The sequence below is a fragment of the Labeo rohita genome, chromosome 8 (genome assembly GCF_022985175.1).
Source record: "Labeo rohita strain BAU-BD-2019 chromosome 8, IGBB_LRoh.1.0, whole genome shotgun sequence".
NCBI lineage: Eukaryota > Metazoa > Chordata > Actinopteri > Cypriniformes > Cyprinidae > Labeo > Labeo rohita.
Genome location: NC_066876.1, coordinates 30534882 through 30548617, shown reverse-complemented (window position 1 = coordinate 30548617; position 13736 = coordinate 30534882). Strand labels below are relative to the sequence as shown.

General features: G+C 35.7%; 1 protein-coding gene across 2 annotated transcripts; it reads left to right on the top strand.

Moving 5' to 3' along the window:
* The first annotated feature begins 9293 nt into the window (after positions 1-9293).
* tmed7 (transmembrane p24 trafficking protein 7) lies at positions 9294-13415 on the top strand. Of its 2 annotated transcripts, none has more exons than XM_051116303.1 (4): positions 9294-9410; positions 9768-9952; positions 12263-12508; positions 12648-13415. In XM_051116303.1, exons 2-4 carry the CDS (start codon positions 9806-9808, stop codon positions 12882-12884), a joined length of 630 nt encoding a protein of 209 aa, XP_050972260.1. In that variant the 5' UTR covers positions 9294-9410; positions 9768-9805; the 3' UTR covers positions 12885-13415. The 2 variants fall into 2 exon arrangements, with proteins under 2 accessions (XP_050972260.1, XP_050972261.1); XM_051116304.1 differs by lacking the exon at positions 9294-9410 and adding an exon at positions 9425-9575.
* The last annotated feature ends 321 nt before the right edge of the window (positions 13416-13736 follow it).

Here is a 13736-nt window from a genome sequence, read left to right as displayed (position 1 = left end):
TACTTTTGAAAATGTTAATGATTACAAAGGGGGTTACGTCTGAATATGTTCACACACACATACAGATTTAATTGACTTCTTTCATAAATTGCATTGACTGCTCTAAAATGTTTCAGGAGTTTAGGACACAGAATATTCGATAACACTTTTAATTCCTATTTGGGTTTATGCGTATACTTTATTTTTTAAGATGAATTGTTTTTTCCAAGGCATTGTTAAATGCCAGTGTTTCATTCTGTCATAACTGCAAACATTTGATTTTAAAACCAGCATCATAGCTATTAAACTACTTTTTGTTATAATTTCAAACCTGTATTTAACCTCAGAATGATCTCAAAGTAAATAAGAGGTGTTAAATCTGAATTTGTGATGGCTGTGCTTTAAATTAAATTATTACACGGCTCTGTGGAATGCTTCATTCTGATTGTTCAGTCGTGGCATTCCGAAGTATGTTATTTCTTGATAACAGCTGGTAAAAGCTAATAACACAGACTCATCCAGGCAACTTAAGTCAGCGCTATACGTTTGATAGTTTTTCCTGGTGCAAGCTTTGCATTTGGTTAGTTAATAAAATATTAAATCTCAATTCAATATTATGTGTACAATTTCTTAATTCTGTCAACTTGCCACTTACTAGCAACAGATTTTGAAAGTCTGACAGTAATCAGTGCTGAGTGTAAGGCTACTGTAAGGTTAACTCTGCCTGGTTTAAATGTTTCAAAACGATTAACAGTTGAAAATAGAAATTCAGAAAAGTAATCACATGTAATAAGTTACATTACTTTAATAAAGTAATTGAAAAGTTACACTACTTATTACATTTTAAATAGAGTAACTTGTAATCTGTAACCTATTACATTTCCTAAGTAACCTTCCCACACTGCTTATCAGTTCTTGCTTTCCCAGGCAATCAAATCTAGTGTCTTGACACATTACAGTCACACTTGAATGTATGTTTGCTTAAGGGGAGACACTGCAGGCAAAAACACTGTCAAGTTTGAGATTTGGGGCTTTTTGGTTTTTCATCAAGTATTTTTTCACACTAGTGGAAAGACTTTTATAGCACTTTATCTCGTTGTGTCAATAGATTTCAATTACAATACATATTTTTAAGGGCTGTTTTCTCAAAATGAGTTTTTTCTTCTACACTGAGCCATAAATCTCCACTTCAGTAGCGCTTACACACACACCAAACTTTACATTTTTATTCCTGTCAATATCTTGAAGGTTTTTACAGAGGGATTTGTTCATATATAACTTGCTTGATTATATACAACATTTTATTCCCCCCAAAATTAGGAAAATATACTGTATTCTGTCTGTTCTAAGTGTTTTCTGAAATATAGAGTGACAAAATGAAATACAGAAAATTCCCTCAGTAAAAACATTTGATTTTATAACTATTAGTTAATTTTTTTACCCTATTCACCTGCAATGTCAATGAGAAAAGAAAACAAATCTCCAACACAGGCTTATTACAGCTAACTAATACTAAAACTTTTATTTACTTATTTATTGTTTGTTGAAATAAAAATATAAAATGAAATAAAATAAAATAAAATAAACAATTTACTTATTTCAGCTGGCTTCCAAGACAACATTTCTCATTTTCATTTAGCTTATGTACTAAAAGAAATAAAAGATTAATAAAAACTATATAGCCATATTTAAAAACAACAAAAAAGCATAAAAATGACAAAAACTGACAAAAAAATAACTAACATGAACACAAAATTGAAAAATCTAATTCAAAATATGAACAAAAACCATCTCAATGACACATGATTTTTTTTTTTTTTTTTTTTTTTTTTTTTTTTTTTTCATTTTTCATTTTTGGCTGAACTATCACCTTAAGCCACAGTCTAAATGGTTAAAATCAGCTTGCATGATCCGATCAACCTGTTTCTCAGTGTTCCTGAACTAACAGACTCAGAGATTCATGTTGATGCACGTCTGCCGGCATCTGCCAGATTCTTCATTCACACTCATGGCGTTCAAGAAGCTCCTATAGATCATATTTTCCATGCTGAGGGCCAGGAGTGAACACACAGCTGTGGGAGAAAATGAGAGGGATTATAATGCAGAGAAGCAGCAACTAAGTGAAAAACAAGTGCAGATTCCTATACAGTTACTTAGTTCACTCAAAATCTCTTCACACAGTTCTCCTGACCAAATGTCATTTTCATAATGCACTAAGAACACTTAATAGAGTATCAAATCAACTCATTCTTCATAACCCTAGCAAACAAACACAATTATCTCTCATTATTACTCATAAAACAACGACCAGGTATCATTACACAATGATTTATAATCTATAATGTGTACAAAATAAGAATGAGAATCTCTACAGTTTCTATGTCAGTGCAGTAAATGTTACATAGTTCATGTTTACATTGCAGTAAATAATTATTCATACATTTCCCCTGCTGGTCTAGATGGTAATGAATTTGCCTAACCATTTAATGCAGCAGCTGAACTGAAGTTTTGCAGTTAAAGTAGGTGGAGATTTTTTTACAACATGTTATCATTGTTTACGATATCCTTCACTTCCTGTAGCATCTGGAAGGTTCTATTCAGTGCGATTCTGTCGTTTGCATTAATGCTGTTTTTGTCATCTCTCCAAAGGTGGAGTTGCGTAAGACCCGTAACGGGTTCGTGTGACTCGCTCCCGCTGCATTAATAACGTGCCAACAAAATCAACATGGCAGGAACCTTGAGCCCACTCAGAACAGGAATTCAGTCACGTATTGCCCCACATTAACACGAGAAGAATGACCCACAAGTCCTCTCGGAGCCTCTGGGACGCAGACGTGTGGTTCCCGCCGGACCAGAGCACTGTTTGTCTGTCAGTGACCTCTGCTGTAAAGGTCGCTAGACATGCTTTCATGTGTTTATAACCTCGTTCTGCTGCTGCTGCTAATGAATGTTTTCAGCTCCTTCATCACTATCATATCTGTGAAAACACCCATAAAATGTTACGACTGCATTTATCTGCGTTTATCGTTTCATTGTCTCTTCCTCAGGACGCACATCACAGAAACAGAAACAGTAACAAAGGTAGAAGACGTATTAATAACCACACATAGGAATAACTCATCAGCATCAGGAGATAACAGAAAATATTTATTGATCTGCTCTCAGCGTTTTTATCTGCTCATATCTGCAGAAAGAATAAACATTCACACTGTTTGTGTGCTAACAAAACCGTCAAATCATCCGTGCTCTGTGTGTGTAACTTGAGTTACATAATCACATTACTTTTCCAAGTAACTAAATTAATGAATTCCTTTTTATTTTACAAGAAAATATCTAGGTCAGTTTTTTCTCATGTATTGACTGACAGCTCTCCTGGCCACATATTGAGAGAAATTGGGAGTAAGTACAGAGGTGTTGTGTGCGCTGTGTAAACGTGATGATACTGTAGTTCTAGACTAAAAGTCAGCATGAATTTACTCATCTCAGATTCAGTATTCCACAAAATGATTAAAAAAGAGTGAAATGCAAACTCAGATATGACACAAATTTGCAAAAATTAAATGTTAACACAACACAAATGTCCCTCACGTATTTGGCTGTAATATTTGGCTGAGATGCAACTATCTAATCTGGAATCTGAGGGTGCAAAAAAAAATAAAAAATCAAAATCAAAATATTGAGAAAATCACCTTTAAAGTTGTTCAAATGAAATTCTTAGCAATGCATATTACTAATCAAAAATTAAGTTTTAATATATTTACAGTAGGAAATTTACAAAATATCTTCATGATCTTCATATCCTAATGATTTTTGGCATAAAAAAAATGTATAATTTTAACCCATACAATGTATTGTTGACTATTGCTACAAATACACCCCTGATACTTAAAGGAACACTTCACCCAAAAATGAAAACTTGCTGAAAACTTAATCACCCTCAGGCCATCCAAGATGTAAGTGAGTTTGTTTCTTCATCAGATTTGTAGAAATGTGTCGTTCCCTCACCTGCTCACTAATGGGTGTAAATGCGTGCCGTCAGAATTCGAGTCCAAACAGCTGATAAAAACATCACAAGTAATCCACACCACTCCAGTCCATCAGTTAACATCTTGAGAAGACAAAAGCTGAAACAAATCCATCATTAAGACGTTTTTAACTTCAAACTGTTACTTTTGGCTAAAATGAGTCCTTGATCAGTATTGAAAAAGTCTGTTTATCTGAATCAGGTGGGAAATATGCACAAATCAAGCACTGTTTACAAGCTAAAATAGTCCAAAAGAGCTCTAAACAAATATGTGGGTGGATTTTGATGTGACAGCAAGAATATGGACTTGGCCAGAAGTGATGGTTTAATGTTAAAATTGTATTATTGATTCATTTGTTTCAGCTTTTGTCTTCTCAAGATTTTAACTGATGGACTGGAGTGGTGTGGATTACTTGTGGATCACTGTGATGTTTTTATTAGCTGTTTGGACTTTTATTAGCTGTTTTGATGGCATCCATTCACATCCATTGGTGAGACGGTGATGTAATGCTGCAAATCTGATGAAGAAACAAACTCATCTACATCTTGAAAAGCCTGAGGATGAGTAAATTGTCAGCAAATCTTAATTTTTGGGGTGAACTGTTTCTTTAAGACTGGTTTTGTGCTTCAGGGTCACATTTTTTTTAACAATGTCTTTGCTGTTGACCTTCGATGATCCAATTCAAACACATTTCCCTTCAGCCTGAGGCTCATTCATTTTACTTTTGGTGTGAAAGGGCTTTTATATTTAAATGTTCTATTTGTTTTTTGTATATAAAACAAACAAAGCACAGCCCAGATGAGAAAAGTAACGCAGGAGTAACAAATGCATTAAAAAATGCATTACTTTCCATTCCATAAAAAAAGTAATGCAGTTAGTTACTTTTTTAAAGGAATAATGCAATATTGTAATGCATTATATTTAAAAGTAACTTTCTCCATTACTGGTAATGAACATATTCACAACAGAGTAAGATAAGCTGTGTGTGTGTGCATGTGTAGGTTTATATGGTTTACAAGGACACAAATGTGTATAATGACATTGGTTTTACATCATAAACGTGGTTTGTGAATGTTATGTTGTCCTCATAAAACAAATGGCTTAAAGAACACACTAAATGGTGTTTTTGAGAATGTAAAAATGCCTGTTTCGTGTGAGGGGTAGGTTTAGGTGTAAGGTTAGGGGATAGAAAATACAGTTTGTGTTTTAGAAAAACATTACACCTATGGAATGAACCCATAGTGACAAGAATACCAGTGTGTGTGTGTGTGTGGATATGGTCTGATATGGAACAGTCATTGTGTGTCTGTGTGTCTCATAACCCTGCTGAAAAAACCAATAGAACTATCACAGAAAATTCTAATGGTTTCCATTACAAATACCATTGCAAACCATCAACTTTTAATTAAAACCATTAAAAATGGTTTTCTGTAGTGTGTTTTGGGACATATTCCATTAGGATTTATTGATTTTAACAGGCCACCAATAGAAGGTGACCAATAACTCGTAGAGACCAACAGGGTCCATTACAGTTTCCATTAAAACCAATACAAGTCCCATTATAACCAGTAAAACCATTACAAATTTTGCAGGTATGTGAGTAACAGTGACATTAATAAGACAAACAGCTATTTTTCCCACAAAGGAATTCGAATGGAAACAGGAGGATTCCAGTCGTCTTCATCACAGAGTCACAGCTCCAAAAATCACAAAACAAAAATGTGACTTTTAAGGACACTGAGCAGACGAGAGGTCAGGAATAATCTTGATGAACAGCAGGACTCGTCAGCAAACCTTCAAATCATGAGCAGTGGGTTTGTCTGGATCTCTGGATCATATCATTTGATTTGTTTTTAACAAGGTCAGATGAAAAAACAAATAGTGCACAAACAACAAAATGACTGATGATTCACAGTTCAGGATGGGAAACCTGTGTGAATCCCTGATGACTACAGACACCTGCTGTAGGAAACCTTCAGTGAGGACAGGGGTTTTATTGTTTGTATATGGAATGGAAAATGTTTTTTATGATAGTGTAAATGTGTCCCATTAACCCTTACACTGTGTGTCCAGTGTAAATGTAACATGAATTCACATTGCAGTAAAACAGAGAGATTTTAACTCATCCAGAGTCTAATGCTCAAGATTCACATGTGAAACAAAGTCAAATTACGTAACGTCAGCACTGACTGTCTGATGACACAAGAACACACGGCGTCTTCACTAGTTTCATCATCACACACACTAACAAAAGAGCATCACACACTGGTAAACATCTATAATTATATTAATATGCTCTATATTATGTAATAAAGCAAAGCACATTACACAACTTTGTTTATTGGCTGTCGTGGAGAATGGAGGTGTTTTCTGCAGTCAGGCGGTGTGTTTGTGAGAATGAATACTCACTAACCAGCAGAATACAGGCTCAAATGCCACATCATCACAACATAAGGCTGCTGAATGCTGCTCTCTGCTGGTCTGATCTGTCTCAGAGATGGAGATGTTTCTGCAGATGTTTCTACAGAGTTTCTGCAGGTCTCAGATCATTACACACATGCACACCAGACACACTTCTCTCAGTCGCTTTCGCTTTAGTTTACAATGATTTTTTTTTTTTTTCAAAACAGCACAATCAGATCTCTGTTGTTCACATCAGATTTGGATTTCTTGCAGGTGTTTTGGCACAAGAGTAATAGAATTGTTGAAAATGTGCAGTGTAACTAAACACACATGATTGTGGTTGAAATCTCTCTCACTTTTCTGAACATTCTGTCTGTGTGAGCTCTGTCGTCCTCAGTTATCAAAATCTGTCAGATATGCATGCATATTCATGAATATCTATCATTGTAATATGTGTGATGTGTGCTAAACTGGGAAATGATCTTCTTTAGTAATGAAACAGAAATCACAATCTCACCAGTCAAGTTTGGAAGCACATATATACAGTGTTGGGGAAAATTACATTTAAAAGTAATGCAGTACAATATTGTGTTACTCACTAAAAAAAGTAACTAACTTTTTATGGAAAGTAATGCATTACTTCTACTGCTCTTCTACTGCGTTTGTTACCTTTGCATTACTTTTTAAATCTGGACAGGGCTTGCTTGTTTGTTTTTAATATAAAAAGTAATATTTTTGGCAAACGTAAAAAAAAAAAAAAAAAAACTTACAAAAAAAAAAACTTACTAACATCATTAACTTCAGCCTCACGCTAAAGGAAATGTAAATTCATGTCTGTAAAGTAGAATGCAGAAAAAACAACGAAGCACAAATGTTTATCTCAAGTCATTTTTGCTTATTAGTACGCTCTGAAAAACAATTTGTTGAGTCAACTTAGAATAATTTGTAACTTGGCTGCCTTAAAATTTTAGGTTCAGTCAACCCAAAAAAAGTTTATTCAGCTTGAAATGTTAAATTATACTAAAGGACAACTTAGATATTTGAGTTGATTCAACTTAAATTTTTAAGGCAGCTGGGTTACTTACCCATCTGTTAAGTTTAACAAACACAAATATCTAAGTTTTTACTTAGTACAACTTAATATTTCAAGTTGACTAAACTTATTTGAGTTGACTGAACTTAAAATTTTAAGGCAGCAGGGTAACAAATTATTTTAAGTAGACTCAACAAATTGTGTTTTTTGTTTTTTACAGTGTATGCTGGAATCGGATCATCAAGGGTCAGCAGCAAAGTCACTGGTTAATAAAATGGGATTAAATACATAAAGGATATTTGTGTTATTTAACATTTCATTATTGCAGGTTTGTATCACATACTGAGTTTGCATTTCACTGTTTTTTTTTGTTTGTTTTTTTTGAAGAAGAAGAACATTGAATCAGTCAATGGTATAAAACAAAGTACCTGGCATATTTATTTGGAAAAGTAACTCAGATATATTCTTGTAAATTAAAACATAATGTGTTACTTTAGTTACTTGAAAAAAATAATCTGATTATGTAACTTGCGTTAGTTACCCCTAACACTGCATATATGAAGCTTGTCATTGTGTGGCTGTTTTTATGTTCACCATGTATGACTATTTGACTATATAAGTAAGGAATGTGTAGAAACAGACATGCAAATGTGATTTTTGTGTTCTCTGTCAGAAAATATGTTAAAATCTATACAAAACATTATTTGATGGCTGTTTGCTTCATTCAAATGCTTTATTTTTTATTAATGCTTCAATACAAGAAGAACATAGCCAAGAGATCATATAAGAATCCATAAAATAGTGACCAATAGTTATAAATTAAACACAACTGCATACACATTGTTAACACATTAAAAATTGTTACAAAAACAACAACGACAACACCAGAATGTCAATGACATTACAGTGACATTACAAAGATATTCAAACAATCACACATAAGAAAAGCATCTAAATACACAGTTTTTCTTTATATACCTCTGTATAATATTTCAGGAATCTTAGGGGTTTTTAGTTTATATAGGATTTTTTATAAGAAGAGATTTTTGAAGTGAGTTTAATTCAGTTTTAATAGGATAGGTAACTATTTGCAAATGTTTGTTTGTTATATACAAATCATAGTATGTTCCATGGCTTTATTTTTAGTATTATTATAGTAAAAAATAACATATTTTAAACTAAAGGAGTGTACAACATTGTTAGAATCAAATATATGAGAACCTACGTCACACCATGGCTTGGATAAAGGACAATCAAAAACAGATGTACTAAAGTCTCCTCTGCTTGTTTGCAAAATGAACATGACCTGTCAACGTCCAAATATTTAAAAACATTAGAATTAACAAGATATATTTTCTATGTAAGTACAAGTTGGTAAATCTCACACTTTGCGTGAAACTGTTCTTACACACTCATTACGCACACATCTGTGCGCACGCACTGTTGATAAATGAGGGCCTAGGTTCTTTTTCAGTCTATATTATCAACCAAGGACCTCCAGTAGAACTTAAAGTATGCACAATTTTTTTTTTTCCATTTAAAAGAAAAATTTCTTCAAGAGGAAGTTACTTTCCTCTTGAAGAAATTTTCCTTTTAAATCGAAAAATTTGCCGCACATGCCTATTATTACATTTCTTGTCCAACACATCAACATCTTCCAATAACAGCAGATCAGAGAAACAACCGAACTCCTTGGATTAAATATAACTTAGTGATTTTTAACAAGGTGAATTAATCGAGGTGAAATTGCTTTAACCACTTTATTAAACTTTTTAATAAAAAGAGGAAACAACGGTTTCAAATCTATTTTTTTATTAATAAAGCTCAACAAACACAGACACAATGCAGTTCGGTGGTTTCAAATGAAATTTCCCAAGCAAAATTTGAACGGTGACGCTCTGTGACGTAGTCACGCACGTACGTGCAATGTCACCCGTCAAATAACTTCCTGCTTCCGGTTCGCTCTCGAGGTAAGCCGTACTCATCACTATCCATCGTTCTAAACTGTAAAGCTGATGATTAATAACAGCAGATTGATCTATCTTGTTGCATTTGCGTTCATGGATGTGTTTAAACACGCTGAGCTCGAGCTCATGTCTGCGTAACCGCCGTTTGATGAGCCGATCGACATCCGGGTTCGTGTCGGACATTGAGACGAACGACAACACGAACCTCATTTATCTGCTGCATATGCAAGAATAATATCTGAAACTTGATTTTGACAGACTGTCTAGCTGTTGTTTCTGACAGTAATCACTCACACACAAACTCTCTCTAATTCTCTCTCTCTCTCTCATTGTTTGATCGCTGTCTGTCCGGTCGCGCAGGTCTGTCCAGTGGTCATTCAGCGGACCTGCAGGAGAACATGTTGGCCTGGGTTGTGCTGCTGTGTGTGCAGCTGATGTTCGGATGGATCCGCGCGTCGGAACTCACCTTCGAGCTGCCGGACAACGCCAAGCAGTGCTTCTATGAGGACATCACCATCGGCACCAAATGCACGCTCGAGTTCCAGGTACAGTTCAGTAGTGCTGACGATGAGTGTCAGAAACACGTCATGCTGAGGTGTCTGATAGCGCACTACTGCAGTGTTGCACCTGCTCTCGAATCACTGGAGTGGCAGTGAACAGTGTTTTTAAACAAACAGCAATAAACAATACTAATAGTAAGAGCAGTAGAAGTGATGTTGTTATTAAATAAGACAACATCTCTAGCCTGGGTTTATGCTGGTCTTAAAATGTCTTCCACAAATTAGAACAAATATCTGCTGATGAGCTCAGAAAAATCAACTTAATTCAAAGGGAAACAAGTTTTTATTCCGCATTCATGTTCTATTTATAAACTTATTTTGATGAGTTTCTCAGAAAACAAGACTGCTTATCTTCGTTTTTCATCTCCAGGAAACGTATCGTGATTTAAGAATGTTCAGATATTTCAGAGTAAAAAGTCTGAAATTCATGAAGTCATGTCTTTAAGTGTTGTGTACACTGTAAAAAAATATCTTCCAGTACAACTAACAGGGTTCCTACGGGGTTTGGAAAAGTATGGAAAAAAGAAAGCAGAGTATGGAAAAATATTTGTGTTATCAGACTTTTGCCCTTATTTATTTTTTTTATCATAGAAAATTAAGATTTTAATCAAAATAAATGTATTATACAAGAAGTGAGATTTCATGGCAGCTGTTTAGTGACTCTTTAGTGATTGTCAAATATGCGCTTTTTGATTCTACAAAATGCAGGTTATAAGCATTTTGGGTTTCTTCTCACCATATTCTTAGCACAGTATTACATAGCCTCAAGGTCAAGTCAAGTCAAGTCACCTTTATTTATATACCGCCTTTAACAATACAGAATTGTGACAAGGCGGCTGTACAGTATTAAATAGGAAACAGTACATCAACAATGCCAAAGGCAACAGTAAACACTCACTTTTTAGGTAAAGGTAGTTAATCAGAAACAATAAAATAAAATGCAATATTGTGTTAAGAGAAAGTGTCCCCAACTAAGCAAGCCAGAGGCGACCGGCAAGGTCCTTTGCAAAAATAAAAAAATATACAGACTTTTATCTGTGCATGAGAAACCATTAAACTTAGCATAAAGGACAATGATTACTGAGCTGCCTATTGTGCTATCAGCCCATTTCGCTGTGTGGTTTCTTGGCCTCCACAAAGTATGCGTTGAAGAGACCCAAGGCCTGGAAATATGACATACTGCCCTAACGAAAGCCAAGTTTTTTTTACAGTACAAGCCTTTTTTATAGACCCTTGAACAGCCTAATTTGTTTGTGCTGCCACAGAGGATTTGTTAAATTAGACATTAGGCCTTAATATTAGAGATAATAGGTTACATAAAGTAGAAATTATGCGTACACATGCAAAAAATTCCCATGCACGTGTGTGAACAAAAATGTTTCTTGTGTGCATGCAGAAGTCTGTATATACACATTTATTTTAGGGACGCGAACATGCACTAAACTCACAGCATTGCAATAAACTAGTTGCACTCATTCACTGTGAACAGAGCTTTTCTGAGGTGTGGAAAACACCGGAGCTGATCGCCTTGCTCGCTTTGCTTTGAAACGCAGTGAAAACAGACCTGATGAAGAGATTACTACTCAAAACTAGACCAATAGCCTTTTGAGGGGGTCCCCGGTTAAAAATTGCTTTCCGGGGAATGAAATACCCATTTTTTGGTCAGGGTTCCCCTGGTAACTTTGTATTTCAGGGGCTAAATATGACATTATTGGTGTCACTTCAACCTACGGACATCAAAAACAACCCACAGCAACAGTGTTAAAGTAGCCCAATTCCGTGGGAAAACCACAGACTTGGCAACACTGGCCAAAACACATCTTTAAAGACCTTTTATTGTAGGATATTTTAAAAATCTACACTCTTTGCCTGGAAGACCTATATTGTTTTCATGTGACCATTATAATATCGAGACAGTTTTGCTATTGCAATATCACAATATTGATAATATCATTACATCCCTAATATTCTAGTTAAGCTATTTTTCATTTTATTTAATTTCATTTACATTTTGTTGTACTGTTGCTAATGCAACTCATGCTGTGCTCTCTATACATTTATATTTAGACGTCATATTGATGTATTGTGTTTCCTTCAATAGATATACATTTTCTTAAAGTGGCCTTTAAAAAGTCTTACATTTGCAGAAATCCTGATTACTAAAGTTTGGGATTCAACAGTGTAGCTGTTTCCTCCAGTCCCACATTTGCAGTGTTAATATTTGGAGTCTGGCAGTTTTGTCAGGAAATGTGAGCGTCGAGTCGTTTCACGCGTGGGCTGTGTTTCTTTCTGCAGGTGGTCACTGGCGGTCACTACGATGTGGACTGTCGTCTGGAGGATCCGGATGGGACGGTCCTCTATAAAGAGATGAAGAAACAGTACGACAGCTTCACCTTCACCGCCTCCAGAAACGGCACGTACAAGTTCTGCTTCAGCAACGAGTTCTCCACCTTTACACACAAAACCGTCTACTTTGACTTTCAAGTCGGCGACGACCCTCCGCTTTTTCCCAATGAGAACAGAGTGACGGCTTTAACGCAGGTGAGGAATTGCATCCATTGATCTGATAGTTTGATCATCCAGTCTGATCTGACGTGGGGTTGTCAGTTGATATAAAGCAGACGTGAGCCATTAGCTGCTGAAAACGTGTGTTGCATCTAATAATGCTGCTCTGTTTCAGATGGAGTCGGCCTGCGTGTCCATTCACGAGGCCCTGAAGTCTGTGATCGACTATCAAACGCATTTCCGTCTGCGAGAGGCTCAGGGCCGCAGTCGAGCGGAAGATCTGAACACCAGAGTGGCGTTCTGGTCCATCGGGGAGGCCTTCATCCTGCTGGTGGTCAGCATCAGTCAGGTGGTTCTTCTCAGGAGCTTCTTCTCAGACAAGAAAACCACTACGACCCGCGTGGGCTCGTAACGCCCACCGGCCGTCCTCCTTGCACACTGGGACTCACGTCGGAAGGTTTTTATACAAAGTATGAGTTATTTAAACTCCTTGAGCTTGTTTTCTGTAGTCCTGTGTGTGATCCTCAGCAGAATATTTCAGCGCTGAAAATTAAACTGGTTTATTTATTTTGTGGCTATGTGTTGACTCTTTACACATGACGTGTATGTGAACATTAAAGGATGTGCAGACACTGTAGACCTGCTTGACACACCAGTGCAGTTTATATTCGTCTGATTGAATTATCATCATCATTTGAGACTTAGTTCAGCTGTTCAATCTTCATAGAACCACTATGTGTTTGAATGCGAAAGAGCTTCTTTTGCTTTATGTTGTTAAAAAAAAAAAGGCATCCTTGCTAATGTTTCCCAGTCGTCGTTTTCTTTTCATGACATTGGTGTAATTGGTGTGTTATTTTTATTAGCTGTTTCTTTTTAATAGTGGTGCATTGATTTCTTTACCTTGTTTGAATGGGTTAATAAATGTCTGGAGAAACGTCTCAAAGATTTTTTCAAGTGTACATTTATTCAAGTATAATTTTAAATGTTCATCTGCATTAAGAGCATGCCAGTCTTCTTGGAAATCAACTGAGGTGGATTAAAAGGCCTGAAAATGTATTCATATTTAGCTTTTATATCTCTGGATGTGTACTGACTCCATCCATTTATACAGATGTGGATCTGCCTGTGCATAAACTACAGCAAAACTTATTGGTTTAAAGGATTGTTTCATGCATTATGATAACTAGTTTGTATTAGCTCATAAAGCATGACTCCGCAGCAGATCTCTGCTCCTTAATGCTCAGTCATATGCCAGATTTACAGG

Coding starts and splice junctions, on each gene's coding strand:
- tmed7 (XM_051116303.1), top strand. CDS start 9,806: ATGTTGGCCTGGGTTGTGCTGCTGTGTGTGCAGCTGATGTTCGGATGG. Junction 9,953..12,262: donor AATGCACGCTCGAGTTCCAG/GTACAGTTCAGT, acceptor TTCTTTCTGCAG/GTGGTCACTGGCGGTCACTA. Junction 12,509..12,647: donor GAGTGACGGCTTTAACGCAG/GTGAGGAATTGC, acceptor GCTCTGTTTCAG/ATGGAGTCGGCCTGCGTGTC.